The sequence below is a fragment of the Trachypithecus francoisi genome, unplaced genomic scaffold (genome assembly GCF_009764315.1).
Source record: "Trachypithecus francoisi isolate TF-2019V2 unplaced genomic scaffold, Tfra_2.0 Lachesis_group2, whole genome shotgun sequence".
Classification (NCBI taxonomy): Eukaryota; Metazoa; Chordata; class Mammalia; order Primates; family Cercopithecidae; genus Trachypithecus; species Trachypithecus francoisi.
The window spans coordinates 80,832,901-80,859,346 of NW_022681465.1; the positions used below are offsets into that span (position 1 = coordinate 80,832,901).

Consider the following 26,446-nt stretch of genomic DNA (forward strand, 5'->3'; position numbering starts at 1 on the left):
TAAACACGAGCATTACAGTAACAAAATTTGTACTACTTCTTTTTCTGATTTAGAGATTGTCTTTCATGTGTTAATAATTTTTTGAGAAACTTAGTATCAAATTAATTACATAGAGAGACAAATAATCTGAGTATTCATCACACATTCACCTATATTTAGAGCTTTAGGCACAGTAGCAAAGTCACAAAGAAAATCTAGACTTGTATAAAAAGACATGATCTTTACTGGTGCTTAGATGAACAAAGAGGTAGCTAAAACAAAGCCACCATTTCTCTCAAATGTCATCAATTACATAAGACCTCAAAACACACACTGATTTAAAAGAAAGTCCATCCCTATTATAAACAGTGAAGACAGATTAATGTCATCTATTTCATAGTAGCGGGTCTTCCTTTGATATTTGTAACAGGCAGAAATATTTGATTTTACTCTTTTGTCACCAGAGATAATTGCTACATCACTTGCCAACATGATGAACTCATTTTATTAGTCAAATGTTGAATTCCACTCAAGTGCACTTAATACAGTACTACACATTATAAGTTGATTGAAATTAAAGAGATCTCCAATTAGAAATGGGATTTTCTAAAATACAACTATTACTAGTATTCAAGTTGTATGTTTCATTGGTGTTCTAATGAAACATATAAAGCAAATGATTTGTTTCCAGCATCTCTGAAAGATTATTTAGTCCTTTAATGTATTAAAATAGTAGTGAGAAAATATGCCCTTGAAATATAGACTCTGAGGTACAGTTTAAAAAATTAAAACTGATTTGATATGGTTAATTCAAACTGTGGTTAAATCGCAAGGGGACAGTTCAGAAGTTCATAAAAGTTTCAAATTAGTCACATTTGTTGAAAAAAAAACAAAATGCAGGTGCCTGCAATGTTTACATTGTGTCAGATATTTCAGAGCCATGTATAATCTTAAGTCCTGAAATCCTAAACACTTAGTTTCTTAAAACATTTCTGGTTACTGAGGAGGCATAAAAAATCCAACACGATTACATCTAAAATGAGGTTGTTCTTTCTCCTTTTATAAAATACTTTTGATTCCTAACACAAAAAATATGCACAGAAAGACATTTAGAATTTTCAATCCTTTTTTAAAATTGAGGGATCACTGCTTTTGAAAAATCTCTCTATACAGTATTTGCTTTGCTTTCTTCAGTCTTCCTTTTCTTCCAAGAGCTTTGCTACAGATGTACATCACCATGTATACTGATACTTTACTTTCCTGTTCCCACAACTGCAGAGGTGGCTTTATTAGCCAAGAGCTTGATCCTTAATATTTACTTCTGATAGGATTCTCTAACTTTCGCCTGGAGCGCGTCACATGTTTTCTTGGCATCACCTAGAAGCATGGCCGTGTTAGGTTTGTAGAAGATTGGATTGTCCACTGCAGCATAGCCAACGCCCAAAGACCTCTTCATAACAATCACCTGAGAACCAGAGATAAAATGACATAGTGCATTTAACAGACCTGTCTAGGACATGTTAGGCACACAAACATTGTTCTTCACTACCTTTGAACAAGGCATGTACCACTACTAATTATTTAGTGCAGGGACTTTACACAAGAAGTATTTTTAACATATGTTTACATTGTATTAACTTTAATACTTAAGTGTGCCCTTATTCTTATATCCATTAGAGAAAAAGTCATGTTAATAATTTATCTCTGAGTGACAAGATTACAATTATTTTCTTCTTAGTGCTTTTTTCTCTATAAAGACCATGTATACCATTTTCTAGTCAGCAAAATAAGCGTTTTTCTATGAATGTGCTAAAGAAAACAAGTTTAGTGCATAAGTTTCCACTACAAATTCTAAAACAGATGAGGTTGAGTGGGAAAACTATGTTATTCTTTTCTATGACTTTAAAGTATATCAGGAAGTTCTAGGATAAAAGCCCAAAGAGCAATCCAGCTTCTCACAATAACAGAGCTAATAACTAACAGAATGTTCTTATGAATCAAAATGGAAGATGTAAGTCAATGTATAATATTGATATGTTATAGACATTTACAATGACATGAGTTATGGATGTTGCTGTCTTGCTGAATATCAAGTCAGTTCTTAATGAAATGAAAAGCTTTTCTGTGGTCTACTAGGACACGTAATCTATCAAAAAATAGAAGCAGTGCAAATGTATTCTTTTTCTTATAGCATTAGTATAGTAATGCACTTCACAAATTCTCAAATATTGACTACTGATACAACTTTTCATACACACATGAACAAGTATATTTTATGTCTACTCATCACAAATACTAAGTTTTAAACTCTCATATTTATAATAAAAAGAAACAAAATTAAATGAAAATGTACACTATGTTATTATGATTTTTTAAATGCAGAGGAGCCTCAGTGGTGGTAAAATGTGCCTACTGCTGAGGCAGAGGAAAATTTACAAGCCTTTGAGTTATCCAAAATCTAGCAATTAGCTTTTTCAGAAGTAATATACATGAGTGAAGCTTGCTTCCTTATGCCACGTTATTGTTTGGATTTCTAAATCACCTTCCTGCTAGACACTCTATAACAACTTATAAATTCCCTTTCAGAAAGTTAAATGAAAAAAATATGCTCATCTTGGTATATGAAGGCGATTGATACTGACTCCCTGTCCCAGAGGGAAGCCATCTGCTTCACAGGACTCCATCTGGAATTTAGCCAGACTCATTACAAAAGCTCACAGCTCTTTTTTCAGCTGTGGTTACAGATTTTGTTAATCCACCCACATCATCTCATCTGGTTCTACTTGTGATTAGGGCATTCACTCAGGTTCTCTGGTGGCCAGAGAAAAGACAGAAGCTGGACATAGGAAACTGGGCCCTAAACATGCCCTCAGTCCTGGACCTCCTAGAAGGCATCATCATTTCTTATCAAATGATCAAAGAAAGTTCTGTGTGTATATTTTAAGTAACCTTTGATTATCAGAATGAAATACAAGACTGAAACTTTACCTGCTTTGATTTCCAGACCTCAAGGACTGGCATGCCTGCAATAATAGAGTTGGGATCTTCTTGAGCTGCTGAATTAACAGTGTCATTAGCTCCAATTACAAGGACCAAATCAGTATCTATATAATAAAAGAAAAAAGAAAGAATACAAAACTCAAAAGGTCACTCTTACATATTTTCAGACAAATTATAGTGATCTTTACTTTATAATAACAATAACAAAAATATAGGATTCACACTTGTGCCAGGCACTTTACAAGGAATTTTATCAGAGAGGTGAAGCAACTCAGCCAATGTCACACAGCTAAAAAGCAGTAGGTTTTGCATTTGAACTTGACTATCTTGACTACAGCCTGCATTATTATGCTTCTCCCCTCTCAATAAATCTAACTAATCTGACTTTATAACCCTTTTTTGATCTCAAAATGATCTTGCTATAGTGTCACATGATTTTACGAAATTTGCATTCCACTTTCAACCTTTAAAATGACCACTTAAACCTCAAACTATAAGAATCGAAGAAGAAAACCTAGGAAACACCATTCTGAACATCAGCCTTGGGAAAAATTTATGACTAAGTTCTCAGAAGCAATTGCAACAACGCAATAATTGACAAGTGAGACCTAATTAAACTAAAGAGCTTCTGCCTAACAAAAGAAACTAACAAGAGAGTAAACAGACAAGCTACAGAATGAGAGAAAATATTCACAAATTATGCATGCATTGGACAGAGGTCTAATATCCAGAATCTATAAGGAACTTAACAAGCAAAAAAAACACACACATTTTAAAAATGGGCATAAGACATGAACAGACATTTCTCAAAAGAAGACATACAAGTGGTCAACAAACATGAAGAAATGTTCAACATCACTAAACATAAGAGAAATACAAAGCAAAACCACAGTGAAATTACTATCTCACACCAGTCAGAATGGCTATTAATAAAAGTCAAAAAAATAACAGATGCTGGCAAGGCTGTGGAGAAAAAGGAACATTTACACACTGTTTGTGGAAATGTAAATTAGTTCAGCCACTGTGGAAAGCAATTTGGAGATTTCTCAAAGAACTTAGAACTTCTACGTGACCTAGCAATCCCACTACTGTGTACATATCCAAAAGAAAACAAATCTTTCTACCAAAAGACACATTCACTAGCACGTTCATTGCAGCACTATTCACAATAGCAAAGACATAGAATCAACCTAGGTGTCGATCAATGGTGCACTGGATAAAGGAAATGTGGTACATATACACCATGGAACACTACACAGCCATAAAAAAGATGGAAATCATGTCCTTTCCAGCAACATGGAAACAGCTGGAGGTCATTATCCTAAGCAAATTAACACAGGAACAGAAAACCAAATACCGTACATTCTCACTTATAAGTGAGAGCTAAACACTGGGTACTCAGGGACATAAATATGGCAACAATAGAACCTGGAGACTACCAGAATGGGGTGGGAAGGACATGGGCAAGGGTTGAAAAATTGTGGGGTACTATACTCACTACATCTAACCCTCAGCATCCCACAATATAACCATGTAACAAACCTGCACATGTACCCATGAATCTACAATAAAAGTTTAAAAAAGATACATAAAAATAAAATAAGATGACCCCTCGAGATGCAGTCTGATGTCAAGACAATGGTCTCAAAATCTGCATTAACGTCATGTCCATAATTCCTGGAACTGGCTGGTGTTACACATAATTTAACAACAATAGAATCTGAAAAGGGACATAAAATTAAAATGGCCTAAGTTTTCTCTTTAAGAACTGCAATATAAACTACCTTAGAATGTTGCCAAAAAATGCCATGTGAATCTAGACATATACATAATTTCATTACTTTTTCTAATAAACAGCATTTTTTAAGTTTACAGTGGATATTTGCCAGAGGGAAATGGTTTAATTTTAACAAGCATAGGCTTGGGCCAAATGTCATTACCATTCAACATCTACCCTATGACAGCTATAAAGTACAGCACCTTATCTAGGGAAATTCTAGTACTTTTTAAAAAGAAAAGAAAGAGAAAACTACTTCACCAGTCATACATTAGTACAATCAGAAACCAGTAAAATCTCAGAGACCGGCAAGAATCAGACACTAAATTATCAACAGAAGCACTCATAAACGAAGAGCCTGAGGTTGGGTAACAAGCTACTGAGAATCAGGATCTGGATTCAAAAGCCAGGTCTGCCCAGATTCCCAGTCTTCAGTATTTCTATACTATACCCCAAGGTTTTCACCATCCTTCAGTTCTTCACAGGGGAAAAAAATTTACCTGTGCTGTTTATGAATCTTTTGTACCTTATTCAATACTATCTTTCACTTATTTAATTTCAACTGAATATCTACCAGGTATAAGTTCTTTTTCATCTGACTAGTCAGTCTTCACTGAATCTACAATTTATATCCCAAATCTGCACTGCTTTGTTCACAGTAAGAATATTCAAACTTCACCATTGCCCCATCACTTACCTGGAAAATCATGGTTGATCTCATCCATTTCCAACACAATATCATATGGCACTCCAGCCTCAGCGAGCAGCACATTAAGCTGACCAGGCATGCGGCCTGCAACTGGGTGAATTCCAAACCTAGACATGAAACAAATGAACAGCTGGCTTTACTTGACAGGACATAATGTACAGAAACCCCAATATCACCTCTAAATCTGCACACTTTGCTCTTTGTTGCATCTCTGCTTTTTTCTGATACTATCTGATCTCTACAGAATGAAACAGAAGTAGTCCAGATATATAGTCAATTTACAAATATTGAAGTTGAAGTTTCGGTATCTTAGTGGGGAGAAACTATAACTTTCCTCAGAAAAATAAAAGCATAACTTTGGAGCCAGACTCTTCATATACGCTTGCAGGGCAGTGAACTTCCAATAATGTTAATAAATAATATCACCTTACATTTAAAAAGCATTGTGCTCTCTCATACTTTCTGGTAAATATTGAATCTTTAAAAACCTATTCACCTAGCCTGGAATTAAATGTTTCCCATGAAAAATCAACATTATTCTATCACAAGCTGACTTCACATTCAACTTTAACCTCTTTGTTCAAAGGTAGGGAGATGACTGGGCACGGTGGCTCATGCCTGTAATCCCAGCACTTTGGAAGGCCAAGATAGGCAGATCACTTGAGGTCAGGAGTTCAAGATCAGCCTAGCCAACATAGCAAAACCCCATCTCTACTAAAAATACAAAAATTAGCCAGGCACGATGGCGGGTGCCTGTAATCCCAGCTCCTCAGGAGGCTGAGGCAGGAGAATCGCTTGAACCCAGGAGGAGGAGATTGCTGTGAGCTAAGGTCGTGCCACTGCACTCCAGCCTGGGTGACAGAGCAAGACTTTGTCGCAAGCAAAACAAAAAAGGTACAGAGGTAAAATATTGTCATACACACGAAGTTAAAGCCTACAGCCACTCAGAGAATGATATAAAGTACTACTCCACATCACAGAAGACATGTGATGGGAACACACAGGAGCATCTAAAACACAGAGTGGGTAATACACAAGCAGAGCTCTACACTTAGGGTAAAGGACACCAAAGCATCAAGCAACTTCTTTTGACCACAGATATAATGAGGTCTTTAAAGTTTTTTAATCCAACTTCTTGCCCAGTATTTATCTGTCTCCACAGTACTAGGAGCAGTGTGTGGCACATAGAAAACGCTCCATAAGAAGTGAATGAATTAATGAATGGATGAATCCAAAAAGAAAAGCAGTTTATACTATCTCTTGGAAGAGATCCACCCAGCCTCAGCTTAAATACCTTCAGTGACCCTTCTAAGGTCTAATCCATTACTAGACTACATATATATATATATACACACAGACACACACACATATGTGTGTGTGCATGTGTGTGCAAGTATGTGTATATTGTGTATGTATGCATATATATTCATAAATATATTCATTCATATACAGTAAGTGCTCACATATCCATAAGTTCTTAGAAAGTGCAAATTTTTAGAAAGTGCAACTTCAAGTGAAACAAGATATAATGAAACCAATTTTACTCTAGGCTAATTGATATAAACAAGAGTTAAGTTCCTACAGCATATTTCTGGCCACAAAAATGTCCCCAAACTTCTAAATAAAGACCAAAACACTTCTAATAGTAAACATTGAAATAAATGTGAGCTATACATACAGTTAGGAAAGATTAATAAGATCAAATACAATAATTATTTACCAAAGGCAGGAACCAGATCTGGACAGGACACCATCTCATTGCAGTGCGCACTCCCAGACACCCACATTCACTCAGACTGGGACCACATAGACACAGCAATTCACTTAACATGAACATCTTGGAGATATGAGAGGGAAGCAGAGAATCCAGAGAAAACCCATTCAGGCATGGTGAGAATGTGCAGACCCCACAGTGACAATAGCCCCAGCTGGGAATTGTTTTTTTTTTTTCTCATCAAAGTGGTAACAAAATGATACTGAACAAAATGACATTATTTGAGGATTTGCCATATATATATATTCATATATTAATATATTCAGTCTTAATATGTTACATATTATGTAATATATAATGTATTCATATTAAGCCAAAGATAAATAAATTATACGTGTGTGTGTGTATATATATATAATCTCTTGGGTATATATATATACCCAAAGAGAAACTCCATCTCATTGTTTTCCAAGGTCTATAGTTGTGCCATCTGGAACCATAATGAATCTACAACCTCTTTCATTTGCAGATTCCTGTCAGCTATCCTAGTGATATGGTTTGGCTGTGTTCCCACTCAAATCTCATCTTGATTCCCATGTGTTGTAGAAGGGACCTGGTGGAAGGTAATCAAATCATGGGGGCAGATCTTTTCCCATGCTGGTCTCATGATAGTGAATAAGTTTCACAAGACCTGATGATTTTATAAGAAGGAGTCTCCCTGCACAAGCTTTCCTTTTTTTTGCCTGCCACCATCCACGTAAGATGTGACTTGCTCCTCCTTGCCTTCTGCCATGAATGTGAGACTTTCCCAGCCATGTGGAACTGTAAGTCCATTAAACCCCCTTCTTATATAAATTGCCCAGTCTCAGGTATGTCTTTATCAGCAGCATGAAAATGGACTAATATAGTAAACTGGTACCGGGAGTAGGGTGCTGTTGAAAAGATACCCAAAAATATGGAAGCAACTTTGGAACTGGGTAACAGGCAGAGGTTGGAACAGATTAGAGGGCTCAGAAGAAGGCAGGAAAATGTGGGAAAGTTTGGAACTCCCCAGAGACTTGTTGAACAGCTTTGATCAAAATGCAGATAATGTTATGGACAATGAAATCCAGGCTGAGGTGGTCTCAGATGGAGACGAGGAACTTGTTGGGAACTAGGGCAAAGGTGACTCTTGTTATGTTTTAGCAAAGAGAATGATGGCATTTTACCCCTGCCCTAGAGGTGTGCAGAACTTTGAACTTGAGCAAGATAATTTAGAATATCTCACAGAAGAAATTTCTGAGCAGCATATCATTCAAGTGCTGACTTGGGTGCTGTTAAAGGCATTCAGTTTTAGAAAGCAAACAGAGCATAAAAGTTTGGAAAATTTGCAGCCTGACAATGTGATAGAAAAGAAAAATCCCATTTTCTGAGGAGAAATTCAAGCCAGCTATAGAAACTTACATAAGTAATGAGGAGCCTAATGTTAATCCCCAAGACCATGGGGAAAATGTCTCCAGGGCATGTCAGAGACCTTTGCAGCAGCCCCTCCCATCAAACGCCCAGAGGTTTAGGAGGAAAAAATGGTTTCATGTGCCAGGCCCAGGGTCCCTCTGCTGTGTGCAGTGTAGGGACTTGATGCCCTGTGTCCCAGCCGCTTGAGTCGTGACTAAAAGGGGCCAAGGTATAGCTTGGGCTGTTGCTTCAGAGGGTGGAAGCCCCAAGCCTTGGTAGCTTCCACATGGTGTTGAGCCTATGTGTGTGCAGAAGTCAAGAATTGAGGTTTGGGAACCTCCGCCTAGACTTCAGAAGATGCATAGAAACACCTGGATGCCCAGGCAGAAGTTTGCCGTGGGGGTGGGGCCCCCGTAGAGAACCTCCGCTAGGGCAGTGCAGAAGGAAAATGTGGGGTCGGATCACCCACATAAAGTCTCTACTCGGGCACCACCTAGTGGAGCTGTGAGAAGAGGGTCACCATCCTCCAGACCCCAGAGTGGTAGATCCACCAACAGCTTACACCGCACACCTGGAAAATCTGCAAAAACTCAATGCCAGTCTATGAAAGCAGCCAGGAGGGAGGCTGTACCCTGTAAAGCCACAGGGGCAGAGCTGCCCAAGACCATGGGAACCCATCTTTTGTATCATTGTAAGCTGGATGTGAGGCATGGAGTCAAAGGAGATCATTTTTTGAGCTTTAAGATTTGACTGCCCCACTGGATTTCAAATTTGCATGGGGCCTGTAGTCCCTCTGTTTTGGCCAATTTCTCCCATTTGAAATGGATGTATTTACCCAAATGTATCTACGTAACTAACTTGCTTTTGATTTTACAGGCTCATAGGCAGAAGGGACTTGCCTTGTCTCCTATGAGACTTTGGACTGTGGACTTTTGAGTTAATGTTGAAATGAGTTAATACTTTGGGGATGGTAGGGAAGGCATGATTGGTTTTGAAATGTGAGGATATGAGATTTCGGAGGGGCCAGAGGTGGAATGATACAGTTTGGCTGTGTCTCTACTGAAATCTCATCTTGAATTCCCACTTGTTGTGGGAGGGCCCCAGTGGGAGGTAACTGAAACATGGGGGCAGGTCTTTTCTGTGCTGTTCTCATAACAGTGAATAAGTCTCATGAGACCTGATGGTTTTATAAGAAGGAGTTTCCCTGCACAAGCTCTCTTTTTCTGGCTTGCTGCCATCCATGTAAGATGTGACTTGCTCCTCCTTGCCTTCTGCCTTGATTGTGAGGCCTTCCCACCCATGTGGAACTGCAAGTCCATTAAACCTCCTTCTTTTGTGAATTGCCCAATCTCATGTACGTCTTTATCAGCAGCATAAAAATGGACTAATATACCTTGGATTCCTCCTAAGCAAAACACCCTCAGTCCTTTCAAATATTTAATGAATGACAGACTTCCTCACCTACTGCTGTCCTAGTCATCTGTATCCTATATTGTCAATGCCCAGCTTCAGTCTCAGTCCCTCAAAGTGAATACAGTATGCCAGACATGATCTAGATGCATAAGGCGCAGTAAGAAAACCATATCCTCACATCTTTCATTGATAAAGCCTAAGTCTGTATTAGCATTTATGGCCACCACAACACACTGCTGCCTCACACAAAAATTATGATCATTTAAGATGCGTTATTATTTTTCACATGAACTGCTGCCAAGCCAGGCCTCCCCACTCTTCATATAGGCACATCAGGGAAGAGGTTAAAGAGCACAAGACTTGACCCTTTCCTGAAAAGAAGACCTGAAAGGAGCTATAGATAGCCATTTATTTTGCCCAGGTAAGTGAGAAATAGTTTTCTACATCTTTAAAACTAATAATGAAGACCCTAAACTACTACTAGAGGTCTCTTAATTGGAGGAAAAATATATCAATGACAGATATTCTTTTTTTTATTATTATACTTTAAGTTCTAGGGTACATGTGCACAATGTGCAGGTTTGTTACATATGTATACATGTGCCATGTTGGTGTGCTGCACCCATTAACTCGTCATTTACATTAGGTATTCCTCCTAATGCTATCCCTCCCCTCTCCCTGCTCCCCACAATAGGACCCAGTGTGTGATGTTCCCCTTCCTGTGTCCAAGTGATCTCATTGTTCAATACCCACCTATGAGAGAGAGCATGCAGTATTTGGTTTTCTGTTCTTGCGATAGTTTGCTGAGAATGATGGTTTCCAGCTGCATCCATGTCCCTACAAAGGACACGAACTCATCTGTTTTTATGGCTGCATAGTATTCCATGGTGTATACGTGCCACATTTTCTTAATCCAGTCTGTCACTGATGGAAATTTGGGTTGATTCCAAGTCTTTGCTATTGTAAATAGTGCTGCAATAAGCATACGTGTGCATGTGCAGATATTCTCTTTTATCAAATATCTCTATACACACAAACTAGAAAATCTAAAAGAGTTGAATACATTCCTGGACACATACACCCTCCCAAGACTGAACCAGGAAGAAACTGATTCCCTGAACAGGCCAATAAAGAAATTGAATCGGGGTGGGGGGGCGCAGCAAGATGGCCGAATAGGAACAGCTCCAGTCTCCAACTCCCAGCGCGAGCGACAAAGAAGACCGGTGATTTCTGCATTTTCAACTGAGGTACTGGGGTCATCTCACTAGGGAGTGCCGGACAATCGGTGCTGGTCAGCTGCTGCAGCCTGACCAGCGAGAGCTGAGGCACGGCAAGGCATTGCCTCACCTGGAAAGTGCAAGGGGGAAGGGAGTCCCTTTTCCTAGCCAGGGGAACTGAGACACACAACACCTGGAAAATCGGGTGACTCCCACCCCAATACTGCGCTTTGAGCAAAAGGGCACACCAGGAGATTGTATCCCACACCTGGCCAGGAGGGTCCCACGGCCTCGAAGCCTCCCTCATTGCTAGCATAGCAGTCTGTGATCTAACCACAAGGCAGCAGCGAGGCTGGGGGAGGGGCGCCCGCCATTGCTGAGGCTTAAGTAGGTAAACAAAGCCGCTGGGAAGCTCGAACTGGGTGGAGCTCACAGCAGATCAAGGAAACCTGCCTGTCTCTGTAGACTCTACCCCTGGGGACAGGGCACAGCTAAACAACAACAACAAAAACAGCAGCAGAAACCTCTGCAGATGCAAACGACTCTGTCTGACAGCTTTGAAGAGAGCAGTGGATCTCCCCACACGGAGGTTGAGATCTGAGAAGGGACGGACTGCCTGCTCAAGTGGGTCCCTGACCCCTGAGTAGCCTAACTGGGAGACATCCCCCACTAGGGGCAGTCTGACACCCCACATCTCACAGGGTGGAGTACACCCCTGAGAGGAAGCTTCCAAAGTAAGAATCAGACAGGTACATGCACTTGTCAGCAATATTCTATCTTCTGCAACCTCTGCTGCTGATACCCAGGCAAACAGGGTCGGGAGTGGACCTCAAGCAATCTCCAACAGACCTGCAGCTGAGGGTCCTGACTGTTAGAAGGAAAACTATCAAACAGGAAGGACATCTATACCAAAACCCCATCAGTACGTCACCATCATCAAAGACCAGAGGCAGATAAAACCACAAAGATGGGGAAAAAGCAGGGCAGAAAAGCTGGAAATTCAAAAAATAAGAGTGCATCTCCCCCTGCAAAGGAGCGCAGCTCATCGCCAGCAACAGATCGAAGCTGGTCAGAGAATGACTTTGATGAGTTGAGAGAAGAAGGCTTCAGTCCATCAAACTTCTCAGAGCTAAAGGAGGAATTATGTACCCAGCACAAAGAAACTAAAAATGTTGAAAAAAGAGTCAAAGAATTGACAGCTAGAATAATTAATGCAGAAAGGTCATAAAAGAAATGATAGAGATGAAAACCATAACACGAGAAATACGTGACAAATGCACAAGCTTCAGTAACCGACTCGATCAACTGGAAGAAAGAGTATCAGCGACTGAGGATCAAATGAATGAAACGAAGTGAAAAGAGAAACCAAAAGAAAAGAGAAGAAAAAGAAATGAAAAAAGCCTGCAAGAAGTATGGGATTATGTAAAAAGACCAAATCTACGTCTGATTGGGGTGCCTGAAAGTGAGGGGGAAAATGGAACCAGTTGGAAAACACTCTTCAGGATATCATCCAGGAGAACTTCCCCAACCTAGTAGGGCAGGCCAACATTCAAATTCAGGAAACACAGAGAACGCCACAAAGATACTCCTCCAGGAGAGCAACTCCAACACACATAATTGCCAGATTCACCAAAGTTGAAATGAAGGAAAAAATCTTAAGGGCAGCCAGAGAGAAAGGTTGGGTTACCCACAAAGGGAAGCCCATCAGACTAACAGCAGATCTCTCCGCAGAAACTCTACAAGCCAGAAGAGAGTGGGGGCCAATATTCAACGTTCTTAAAGAAAAGAATTTTCAACCCAGAATTTCATATCCAGCCAAACTAAGTTTCATAAGTGAAGGAGAAATAAAATCCTTTACAGATAAGCAAATGCTTAGAGATTTTGTCACCACCAGGCCTGCCTTACAAGAGACCCTGAAGGAAGCCCTAAACATGGAAAGGAACAACGGTACCAGCCATTGCAAAAACATGCCAAAATGTAAAGACCATCGAGGCTAGGAAGAAACTGCATCAACTCACAAGCAAAATAACCAGTTAATATCATAATGGCAGGATCAAGTTCACACATAACAATATTAACCATAAATGTAAATGGACTAAATGCTCCAATTAAAAGACACAGACTGGCAAACTGGATAAAGAGTCAAGACCCATCAGTCTGCTGTATTCAGGAGACCCATCTCACATGCAGAGACATACATGGGCCCAAATTAAAGGGATAGAGGAAGATCTACCAAGCAAATGGAGAACAAAAAAAAGCAGGGGTTGCAATCCTAGTCTCTGATAAAACAGACTTTCAACCATCAAAGATCAAAAGAGACAAAGAAGGCCATCACATAATGGTAAAGGGATCAATTCAACAGGAAGAGCTAACTATCCTAAATCTATATGCACCCAATACAGGGGCACCCAGATTCATAAAGCAAGTCCTTAGAGACTTACAAAGAGACTTAGACTCCCATACAATAATAATGGGAGACTTCAACACTCCACTGTCAACATTAGACAGATCAATGAGTCAGAAAGTTAACAAGGATATCCAGGAATTGAACTCATCTCTGCACCAAGCGGACCTAATAGACATCTACAGAACTCTCCACCCCAAATCAACAGAATATACATTCTTCTCAGCACCACATCACACTTATTCCAAAATTGACCACATAATTGGAAGTAAAGCACTCCTCAGCAAATGTAAAAGAACAGAAATTATAACAAACTGTCTCTCAGACCACAGTGCAATCAAACTAGAACTCAGGACTAAGAAACTCAATCAAAACCGCTCAATTACTTGGAAACTGAACAACCTGCTCCTGAGTGACTACTGGGTACATAACAAAATGAAGGCAGAAATAAAGATGTTCTTTGAAACCAATGAGAACAAAGATACAACATACCAGAATCTCTGGGACACATTTAAAGCAGTGTGTAGAGGGAAATTTATAGCACTAAATGCCCACAAGAGAAAGCTGGAAAGATCTAAAATTGACACTCTAATGTCACAATTAAAAGAACTAGAGAGGCAAGAGCAAACACATTCAAAAGCTAGCAGAAGGCAAGAAATAACTAAGATCAGAGCAGAACTGAAGGAGATAGAGACACAAGAAACCCTCCAAAAAATCAATGAATGCAGGAGCTGGTTTTTTGAAAAGATCAACAAAATTGACAGACCGCTAGCAAGACTAATAAAGAAGAAAAGAGAGAAGAATCAAATAGACGCAATAAAAAATGATAAAGGGGATATCACCACCGACCCCACAGAAATACAAACTACCATCAGAGAATACTATAAACACCTCTACGCCAATCAACTAGAAAATGTAGAAGAAATGAATAATTTCCTGTACACTTACACTCTTCCAAGACTTAACCAGGAAGAAGTTGAATCCCTAAATAGACCAATAGCAGGCTCTGAAATTGAGGCAATAATTAATAGCCTACCAACCAAAAAAAAGTCCAGGACCAGATGGATTCACGGCTGAATTCTACCAGAGGTACAAGGAGGAGCTGGTACCATTCCTTCTGAAACTATTCCAATCAATAGAAAAAGAGGGAATCCTCCCTAACTCATTTTATGAGGCCAGCATCATCCTGATACCAAAGCCTGGCAGAGACACAACAAAAAAAGAGGATTTTAGACCAATATCCCTGATGAACATCGATGCAAAAATCTTCAATAAAATACTGGCAAACCGGATTCAGCAGCACATCAAAAAGCTTATCCACCATGATCAAGTGGGCTTCATCCCTGGGATGCAAGGCTGGTTCAACATTCGCAATCAATAAACGCAATCCAGCATATAAACATAACCAAAGACAAGAACCACAGGATTATCTCAATAGATGAAGAAAAGGCTTTTGACAAAATTCAACAGCCCTTCATGCTAAAAACGCTCAATAAATTCGGTATTCATGGAATGTACCTCAAAATAATAAGAGCTATTTATGACAAACCTACAGCCAATATCATACTGAATGGGCAAAAACTGGAAAAATTCCCTTTGAAAACTGGCACAAGATAGGGATGCCCTCTCTCACCGCTCCTATTCAACATAGTGTTGGAAGTTCTGGCTAGGGCAATCAGGCAAGAGAAAGAAATCAAGGGTATCCAGTTAGGAAAAGAAGAAGTCAAATTGTCCCTGTTTGCAGATGACATGATTGTATATTTAGAAAACCCCATTTTCTCAGCCCAAAATCTCCTTAAACTGATAAGCAACTTCAGCAAAGTCTCAGGATACAAAATTAATGTGCAAAAATTACAAGCATTCTTATACACCAGTAACAGACAAGCAGAGAGCCAAATCAGGAATGAACTTCCGTTCACAATTGCTTCAAAGAGAATAAAATACCTAGGAATCCAACTTGCAAGGGATGTAAAGGACCTCTTCAAGGAGAACTACAAACCATTGCTCAGTGAAATAAAAGAGGACACAAACAAATGGAAGAACATACCATGCTCACGGATAGGAAGAATCAATATCGTGAAAATGGCCATACTGCCCAAGGTTATTTATAGATTCAATGCCATCCCCATCAAGCTACCAAAGACTTTCTTCACAGAATTGGAAAAAACTGCTTTAAAGTTCATATGGAACCAAAAAAGAGTCCGCATTGCCATGACAATCCTAAGTCAAAAGAACAAAGCTGGAGGCATCATGCTACCTGACTTCAAACTATACTACAAGGCTACAGTAACCAAAACAGCATGGTACTGGTACCAAAACAGAGATATAGACCAACGGAACAGAACAGAGTCCTCAGAAATAATACCACACATCTACAGCCATCTGATCTTTGACAACCCTGACAAAAACAAGAAACGAGGAAAGGATTCCCTATTTAATAAATGGTGCTGGGAAAATTGGCTAGCCATAAGTAGAAAGCTGAAACTGGATCCTTTCCTTACTCCTTATACGAAAATTAATTCAAGATGGATTAGGGACTTAAATGTTAGACCTAATACCATAAAAATCCTAGAAGAAAACCTAGGTAGTACCATTCAGGACATAGGCATGGGCAAGGACTTCATGTCTAAAACACCAAAAGCAACGCCAACAAAAGCCAAAATTGACTAATGGGATCTCATTAAACTAAAGAGCTTCTGCACAGCAAAAGAAACTACCATCAGAGTGAACAGGCAACCTACAGAATGGGAGAAAATTTTTGCAATCTACTCATCTGACAAAGGGCTGATATCCAGAACCTACAAAGAACTCAAACAAATTTACAAGAAAAAACAAACAACCCCATCAAAAAGTGGGCAAAGGATATGAACAGACATTTCTCAAAAGAAGACATTCATACAGCCAACAGACACATGAAAAAATGCTCATCATCACTGGCCATCAGAGAAATGCAAATCAAAACCACAATGAGATACCATCTCACACCAGTTAGAATGGCAATCATTAGAAAGTCAGGAAACAACAGGTGTTGGAGAGGATGTGGAGAAATAGAAACACTTTTACACTGTTGGTGGGATTGTAAACTAGTTCAACCATTATGGAAGTGTACGGCAATTCCTCAAGGATCTAGAACTAGATGTACCATATGACCCAGCTATCCCACTACTGGGTATATACCCAAAGGATTATAAATCATGCTGCACATGCACACGTATGTCTATTGCGGCACCATTCACAATAGCAAAGACTTGGAATCAACCCAAATGTCCATCAGTGATAGACTGGATTAAGAAAATGTGGCACATATACACCATGGAATACTATGCAGCCATAAAAAAGGATGAGTTTGCATCCTTTGTAGGGAAATGGATGCAGCTGGAAACCATCATTCTTAGCAAAGTATCACAAGAACAGAAAACCAAACACCGCATGTTCTCACTCATAGGTGGGAACTGAACAATGAGATCACCTGGACTCGGGAAGGGGAACATCACACACCGGGGCCTATCATGGGGAGGGGGAAGGGGGAAGGGATTGCATTGGGAGTTATGCCTGATATAAATGATGAATTGATGGGTGCTGACGAGTCGATGGGTGCAGCACACCAACATGGCACAAGTATACATATGTAACAAACCTGCACGTTATGCACATGTACCCTAGAACTTAAAGTATAATTTTAAAAAATAAATAAATAAATACATACATTGAATCAGTAATAAATACTCTACCAATCAAAATAAAGCCCAGGATCTGATGAATTGGCAGCTCAAATCTACCAGATGTACAAAGAAGAGCTGGTACCATTCCTACAGAAATGATTCGAAAAAACCGAGGAGGAGAGACCCCTCCCCAACTCATTCTATAAGGCCAGCATCATTCTGACACCAAAATCTGTCAGACACACACACACACACACACATAAACATGCACACACACACGCACACACACACAGACACACACTTTATCCTTGATGAACACTGATGCAAAAATCCTCAACAAAATACCTGCAAATTGAATCCAGCAGCACATCAAAAAGCTAATACACCACAATCAAGTAGCCTTCATCCCAGGGATGCAAGGCCAGTTCAACATATGCAAATCAGTAAGTGTGATTCATCACACAAACAGAACTAAAGACAGAAGCCACAAGATTTTCTCAATAGATGCAGAAAATGCTTTCAATAAAATTCAATATCCCTTCATGTTAAAAACTCTCGGCCGGGCTCGGTGGCTCACGCCTGTAATCCCAACACTTTGGGAGGCCGAGACCGGCGGATCACGAGGTCAGGAGATCGAGATCATCCTGGCTAACACGGTGAAACCCCGTCTCTACTAAAAATACAAAAACTAGCGGGGCGAGGTGGCGGGCACCTGTAGTCCCAGCTACTCGGGAGGCTGAGGCAGGAGAATGGCGTAAACCTGGGAGACGGAGCTTGCAGTGAGCTGAGATCCAGCCACTGCACTCCAGTCCGGGTGACAGAGCGAGACTCCGCCTCAAAAAAAAAAAAAAACTCTCACTAAACTAGGTATTAAAGGAACATACCTCAAAATAATAAGAGCCATCTATGACCAACCCATGGCCAACATTATACAGAATGCGCAGAAGCAGGAAGCATTCTCTTTGAAAACCAGCATAAGACAAGGATGCCCTCTTCTCACCACTCCTATTCAATATAGTACTAAGAGTCTTTGTCAGAGCCATCAGGCAAGAGAAAGAAATAAAGAGCATCCAAATAGGAAAAGAGGAAGTCAAACTATCCCTGTTTGGAGATGACATGATTTTATACCTAGCAAACCCCACAGTCTTGGCCCCAAAGCGCCTTTAGCTGATAAACAACTTCAGCAAACTTTTAGGATACAAAATAAATGTATAAAAATCACTAGCATTCCTATATACAAATAACAGCCAACCCTGGACAAATCAGGAACATAACCCCATTCACAAGTGTCACAAAAATAATAAAATACCTAGGAATACAGCTAATCAGGGAAGCGAAAGATCTCTACAATGAGAATTACAAAACAGTGTTCAACGAAATCAGAGATGACACAAAAAAAAGGAAAAATGTTCCATGCTCATGGTTAGGAAGAATCAATATCACTAAAGCGGCCATACTGCCCAAAGCGATTTACAGATTCAGTGCTATTCCTATCAAACTACCAATGACATTCTTAACAGAATGAACTGGAAAACTATTAGAAATTATTAGAAAACTAATAGAAAAAACTATTTTAAAATTCATATGGAACCAGAAAAGAGCTCCAATTGCCAAGGCAATCTTAAGCAAAAAGAGCAAAGTTGTACCAGTACCATGCTACCTGACTTCAAACTATATTACAGGGCTGTAGTAAAACTACAGGGCTGTAGTAGTAAAACTATATTCCAGGGCTGTTTTACTACAGCCCTGTAATATAGTTTGAAGTCAGGTAGCATGGTACTGGTACAAAAACAGACACATAGACCAATGGAACAGAATAGAGACCCCAGAAATAAGATCACATAACTATAACCATCTGATTTTCAATAAAGCTGACAAAATCAAGCCACGGGGAAAGGGCTCCCTATTCAATAAATGGTGCTGGGATAACTGGCTAACCACACACAGAAAATTGAAGCTGAACCCCTTCCTTGTGCCATATCCAAAAATTAACTCAAGATGGATTAAAGACTTAAATGTAAAATCCCAAACTATAAAAATCCTGGAAGACAACCTAGCCAATACCATTCTAGAGATAGGAGCAGGCAAATATTTCACAATGAAGACACAAAAAGCAATTCAACAAAAGCAGAAATTGATAAATAGGATCTAATTAAACTAAAGAGTTTCTGCACAGCAAAAGAAACTGTCAACAAAAAGACAGCTTACAGAATGGGAGAAAATGTTTACAAACTATGCATCTAATAAAAGCCTAATATCCAGCATCTATAAGGAACTTAAACAAATTTACAAACAAACAAACAAAAAAAAAAACCACATTAAAAGTGGGCAAAGGACATGAACAGACACTTTTCGAAAGAAGACATACATATGGCCAACAATCATATGAAAAAACTCAACATCATTGACCATTAGAGAAATTCAAGTCAAAACCACAATGAGATACCATCTCACATCAATCAGAATGGCTATTACTAAAAAGTCAAAAAACAACAGATCCTGGCAAGATCACAGAGAAAAGGGAATGCTTATACACTGTTGGTGGGATTTTAGGTTAGTTCAACCATTGTGGAAAACAGTATAGCAATTCCTCAAAGAGCTATACACAGAACTACCATTTGACCCAGCAATCCCATTACTGAGTATATACCCAAAGGAATATAAATCATTCTACTATAAAAAACACATGCATGCAAATGTTCACTGCAGCACTATTCACAATAGCAAAGGCATGAAATTAACCTAAATGACCATCAATGAGAGACTGGATAAAGAAAATGTTGGTACACAACAGCCACAAAAAAGAATGAGATAATGTATTTTATGGGAACATGGATAGAAGTAGAGGCCACTATCCTTAGCAAACTAACACAGGAACAGTAAACCAAATGCCAGATGTTCTCATTTATAAGTGGGAGCTAAATGATGAGAACTCATGGACAAAAGAGGGGAAGAACACACTGGGGCCTACTCGAGGGTGGAAGAACGGAGGAGGGAGGGGATCCGACAAAAATAACTATTGGGTACTAGGTTTAAAACCTGGGTGATGAAATAATCTATACAACAAACCCTTTGAGATGAGTTTACCTATATAACAAACCTGCACATGTACCCATGAATCTAAAATAAAAGTTAAAAAAAGAACTCCTGTTTATATAATTTTCCATCTAGGTAGGGCTGAAAGATTCAACCCTCTAATCACATGTTCTTTACCTCTGGCAACTATCCCCTTCCTGAAGCTATGGGGCTAGGCCTAACTAGCCAAATTCACTTTAATAGCATAAACTCAGGTATAGTTGACAGGGTTTGTTGTGAATAACAGAAGACATCCCCAACAGGAAATTCCAAGGGCTTTATAAGTTTTTTTATGTCAGGAATGGGAGACAAAGACTAAATAGGTATTTTTTATTAGCACTGATAGCAAGCAGAAATGAACTGCACAGAATGAACTATTAATACTCCAAGATTATTTTAAAAGGAATCTAGCATCTCTTCCTTCAGTGGGTTGTTGACAGTTTTACTTAAGTGAGAATAAATTAAAGACATTCATTAGTTTTAGGTGGTTATCCAACCTCACCATCTTAACGCAGGTTTTAGGTTCTTTAATCATGAATTATTCTATAATTTTTGGCAATGTTAAGGACAGTTCAACATGTAAGTGAATTTTTTTTAATTCTCTAGAAACAAGATTGTTTATTTTTTTAACCGAACATTGCTATTCTAATGTCATCATCTGTGCCAAACCAGAGTTTCAATCACTCCTGACAACAAATGAAATGAGGCAAAATACTGACAATTTATGTTCATACTCTTCATGTAGTAATACAAGCTATATTCAGTACTACTACAGCTGTTTTCAAACTGCTCCAGAGAAAACATTTCCAAAATGTTACATGGATTCTTCTGCTGAGATCTCTACTTTAAAATTTTAATATTTTACAGTGGTAATAAGAAAATATTTGGAAAAAATTTTCTCCAGCAATCAAAGTGCATGCTCATTAAATAAGAGGCATTTTTCTAAACCTCAAATCTAAACCTCATATCTTTCTATATGCAGGTTTAAGCATGAAAATTAAAAATAGATTTAGAAAGAAAATGCATTATATTGAAATAACCAAAATATACTCCCAAGCCTACTGATGGCCAGGAATTTGAGAAAAGACATGATGAATGGAAGTTTCCAAGGTGCCTGAGTTTACAAATAACCATCACTGTTTTCATCAAGTTCCAGACTTTTAACCTTGTCTTCTATGGTGCAGATAGCTGAATAATCCCTCAGGTTTGGGACCATCACTGTTTTCATCAAGTTCCAGACTTTTAACCTTGTCTTCTATGGTGGAGATAGCTGAATAATCCCTCAGGTTTAGGGACAATAAAAGAAGCACTAAGAAAAAGATAACATATCCAGAAATAAATAAATAAATAAAGCTTACTTAAGTATAATAACAATTCAATTTTTTAAAAAAGAGGAAAGGCCTGAATTTGTGTAATCTTTGCATATGTGAGAAACAAGGATGCACACAAAGCAAAATGCACAAGAGTGACACATATACATGGCTTTAAAGGCACGTATGACACAAAATGTTTAAAAATAAGAAAGTTATTTGAACATCAAAATGGAAAGGATAGTAATAGATTATAACCCCCTGCAGAAAGTGAGAAACCAGGAATCAATACTGATAACAGATTCATAAGTCAGTAAGAAATAAACACAAAAAGAATGAAGCACTCTCCCTTACAGTGGTAGACCATGAACTGATAAATGTGATGGGGTTTTTACATGACCATTTTGCAATCATCATAATAAATATTGGTACTGTAAAAATCATTAGCATGGCTGGGCATGGTGGCTCATGTCTGCAATCCTAGCAGGTCGGGGTGGATGGATCACCTGAGGTCAGGAGTTCGAGACCAGCCTGGTTTAGTAGAAACCCCGTCTCTACTAAAAACACAAAAATTAGCTGGGCATGGTGGTGGGTGCCTGTAACCCCAGCTACTGGGGAGGCTGAGACAGGAGAATTGCTTGAACCCAGGAGGCGGAGATGGCAGTCAGCTGGGATGGCGCCACTGCACTCCAGCCTGGGCGAAAAAGCAAAACTCCATCTAAAAAAAAAAAAAAAAAAATCAGCACATGTTCAGTCTAGGGAGTTAAGTTTGATGAAGAGCAAGATATTTGCATGGTCTTAAAGACAGCTCAAGCAGTTTGCCCCTGTTCCCTTACTCTTACCTCAACTGAGAAAGAAAAAAAAATTAAAACTTTTAGTGCTTTCTCTGATAGCTACGTCAATGAAAACTGATCTATAATCAGAGAGTAGTTGTTAGAAATATTAACCACCTGTACACTTTGCTGAATGGGCATTTAATTATGTGGACAGAGTCCATATTTTTGTTTTCTCCCCAGATAATAATTCCTTGTAAATACCTAACAAAATAGATTTTACCAAGTTTAACATCCAAATCTCTGCCAAGAAGAACTTACATTGAAACTGTAGTTTATTAATATGTATTTTACTGCACTGTTTGGTGGACACAGGTACTGACAATATCTTAAGTCAATGTTCTGACGATTTCGTGAACCAAAGAAAGGCACAGAGATTGTGCCCCAACAAAGGCAGAGATCCTATAATTAAATTTTAGGGTCCTAGCATTTGATTATTTTTGAATAATAGAACAAAATCATTTCCAAAAGAATGTACCTTAAAATAAAAAGTTTTAGATTGAAAAAGTCATTTCACTTTAACAGAGATTCTTAGTCATATATCTAAAGTATCGCATTACATTATTAATCAACTGATTTTCTTTCAAAGTTAATGCCAAGTTGTATTTCAACTGTATCAATTTCAAATCAACATTTCAAATTAACTCAGAGACTTTTTCACCCAGTTACTAAAGGTACTCTTCTATCACTGACTAAACCCAATGATGAAACTAAATAACTAGATTTAGCCCATAGAACTACAGATCTAAAAGATCAGAGGGCACATGGATAAGGTTCAAGAAAAACAAGAAGTACCTAACAACTTAAAAAATAGCACACTCTGACCAGGCACCGTGGCTCACACCTGTAATCCCGGCACTTTGAGAGGCCAAGGTGGGTGGATCACCTGAGGTCAGGAGTTCAAGACCAGCCTGACCAACATGGTGAAACCTCATCTCTATTTTAAAAAAATACAAAAATTAGCTGGGCATGGTGGCACATGCCTATAGTCCAGCTAACTCAGGAGGCAGAGGTGGGAGAATCGCTTGAACCCGGAGGTGGAGGTTGCAGTGAGCCAAGTTTGCGCCACTGCACTCCAACACACACATATACCCTTAAAAAAAATTCTGGATCAACTGGCCAGAAAAAAAGGCAAAACTGTGATTTTCAAAAAAACCACAGAAGATGAGCAAATATTTCTTATTTGCACAGAAGAGAAGAAAAGAAAATATTCAAATGCAAAAGAAAGAATTAAATTTTTTTTTATTAAAAAAAGCTTTTTGTTAACAATTTAAAACAAATGCCTTATCTAGGAAAATTTCAGTCTTCTTTTTTGTGGGCCAGAGGGAGAGAGACTCATTAATCTGCCTTCATGTGTAACTCCCAGTTCAATCCAAAATGAATCCAAGAGTATTTTACATATAACTCAAAGGACGGTTGGCAGTGGGCATGATCAAGACCGTTATGGAAGCTGGGACAACATTTTATTTATTGAAGGTGGGGGAGGGATTTCAATACATGGTCTTACCACTAGTAAGAGCAAGAAGCAGCTTAGAGGGAGCCCAGGATTTCCAGAATAACTACATGATGTTGCCCAATCCTACAGTACTAACTGCCTCTCAAATTAATCATTTGTGCTTTTTGAGGTGTTAAAAGTAATCTTGGACACCAAAAATGTTTCCTAATTTCCCAATCCAGATCACCAATAAGTATCTCCTGCTTCTCCCAGGCCCACCACGCCCACTGCTCTTCCCAAAACCTAACTGATGAGAATGTAAGACTAAGAATTGCTGTTCCACATGACATTTAAAGTCTGTGTTAGTTTCATATTGCTGCTGTAACAAACTACCACAAATTTAGTGCCTTGAAACAATCAAATTTGTTATCACTTAAGGGTTCTGAAGGTCAGAAGTCCAAAATCAGTTTCCCTGGACAAAAAAAAAAAAAAAAAAAAATCAAGTTATCGAGAGGCCTTCATTCCTTCTGAATTGTTTTGTGATGAATTCCCCAGTGTTCTTTGAGCTTTTCTGGGTGTTATTTGGATGTCTCGATCTCTACCAAGGCCAGCGAGGTTTTCCTCAATTTTTCCCTCAAATATGTTTTCCAAATTTCTAGATTTCTCTTCTTCCTCAGGAACACCAATTATTCTTAGTTTTTAGATGTTAAACATAGTCCCAAACTTCTTGAAGGCTTTGTTCATTTTTTTAAATTCTTTTTTCCTTATCTTTGACAGATTGGGTTAATTCAAAAGCCTTATCTTTGATCTCTGAAGTTGTTTCTTCTGTTTGTTCTATTCTATTGCTGAGACACTCAAAGCATTTCACATTTCTCTGTGATTGCTTTTTATTTATGCTTTCTATTTCACAAAAGATGTTTCCTTTCATATCCTGTATCATGTTTTTGATTTCTTTAACTTGGACTTCACCTTTCTGTGGTGCCTCCCTGATTAGCTTAATAATTGGCCTTCTGAATTCTTTTTCTGGCAATTCAGAGATTTTGTCTGGAAAAGTCACCCTGTTCAACAAATGGTATTGGGACAATTGTAAGCCACATGTGAAATAATGAAACTGAATCCTCATCTCTCACCTTACACAAAAATCAACTCAAGATGGATTAAAGACTTAAATCTAAGACCTGAAACCATAAAGATTCTATAAGATAACATCAGAAAAACCCTTCTAGATATTGGCTTAGGTGAAGATTTCATGACCAAAAACCCAAAGACAAATGCAATAAAAACAAAGATAAATAGATGGGACTTAATTAAGTTAAAAAGCTTCTGCACAGCAAAAATAATAACAATCAACAGAGTTCACAGACAACCCACAGAGTGGGAGAAAATCTTCAAAATCTATACATCTGACAAAAGACTAATGTCCAGAATCTACAAAGAAATCAAACAAACCAGCAAGAATAAAACAAACGATCCCATCTAAAAGTGGCCTAAGGACATGAATAGACAACTCTCAAAAGAAGATATACAAATGTCCAACAAGCATATGGAAAAATGCTCAACATCACTAATTATCAAGGAAATGAAAACCAAACCACAACGCAATACCACCTCAATCCTGCAAGAATGGCCATGATCAAAAAATAATAAAGGTTGGTATGGATGTAGTGAAAAGGAAACATTTTTACACTGCCAGTGGGAATGTAAACTAGTACAATACAGTATGGTAAACAGTGTGGAGATTCTTTAAAGAACTGAAAGTAGATCTACCATCTGAGTCAGCAATCCCACTACTAGGTATCTACCCAGAAGAAAAGAAGTCATTATACAAAAAAGATACTTGCACACATGTTTATAGCAGCACAATTTCTGATTGCAAAAATATGGAACCAGCCCAAATGCCCATCAATCACTAAGTAGATAAATAAAATGTGGTATCTCAGCCATAAAAAGGAATGAAACAATGGCATTCACAGCAACCTGAATGGAACTGGAGACTAGTATTCTAAGTGAAGTAACTCAGGAATGGAAAACCAAATGGAAAATTATATTTTCTCACTCATAAGTGGGAGTTAAGCTATCAGGGCACAAACGCATAAGAACGATAACTGAACTTTAGGGACTCAGGGGAAAGGATGGGGGTGGCAAGGGATAAAAGAGTACACATTGGGTACAGTGTACACTCCTTGGGTGATGGGTGCACCAAAATCTCAGAAATCACCACTAAAGAACTTTTCCATGCAACCAAACACCTATTTCCCAAAAATCTATTGAAATTTTTTTAAAAATTTTAAATTCCTTCTGAAGATTCTAGGGCAAACTCCATTCCACGCCTTTTCCAACTTCTGCAGTCTTCCCTCTTTCCTTGGTGGGGGGCTACATCACCCCAACTTCTGCTTCCACTGTCACATCTCCTTCTCTAACTCTGATCCTCCTGCCTCCCTCTTATAATGACCCTAGTGATTACACTGAGCCCACCCAATAATC

The 26,446-nt window shown here is 38.7% G+C and overlaps 1 protein-coding gene across 4 annotated transcripts in view; it reads right to left on the minus strand.

Annotated features, from left to right (window-relative positions):
- Positions 1-203: 203 nt before the first annotated feature.
- Positions 204-26,446, minus strand: part of NNT (nicotinamide nucleotide transhydrogenase) — a 111,002-nt gene continuing 84,759 nt past the window's right edge. For 2 of the 4 annotated variants that reach the window (XM_033179515.1, XM_033179519.1), the window contains exons 20-22: positions 5,454-5,572; positions 2,968-3,083; positions 204-1,444 (exon numbers count right to left, since the gene is read on the minus strand). In XM_033179515.1, coding sequence (XP_033035406.1) covers positions 1,295-1,444; positions 2,968-3,083; positions 5,454-5,572 — 385 coding nt within the window. In that variant the 3' untranslated portion in view covers positions 204-1,294. The remainder of the gene's footprint in view (positions 1,445-2,967; positions 3,084-5,453; positions 5,573-26,446) is intronic. The other 2 variants (XM_033179517.1, XM_033179516.1) reach the window with 2 other exon arrangements.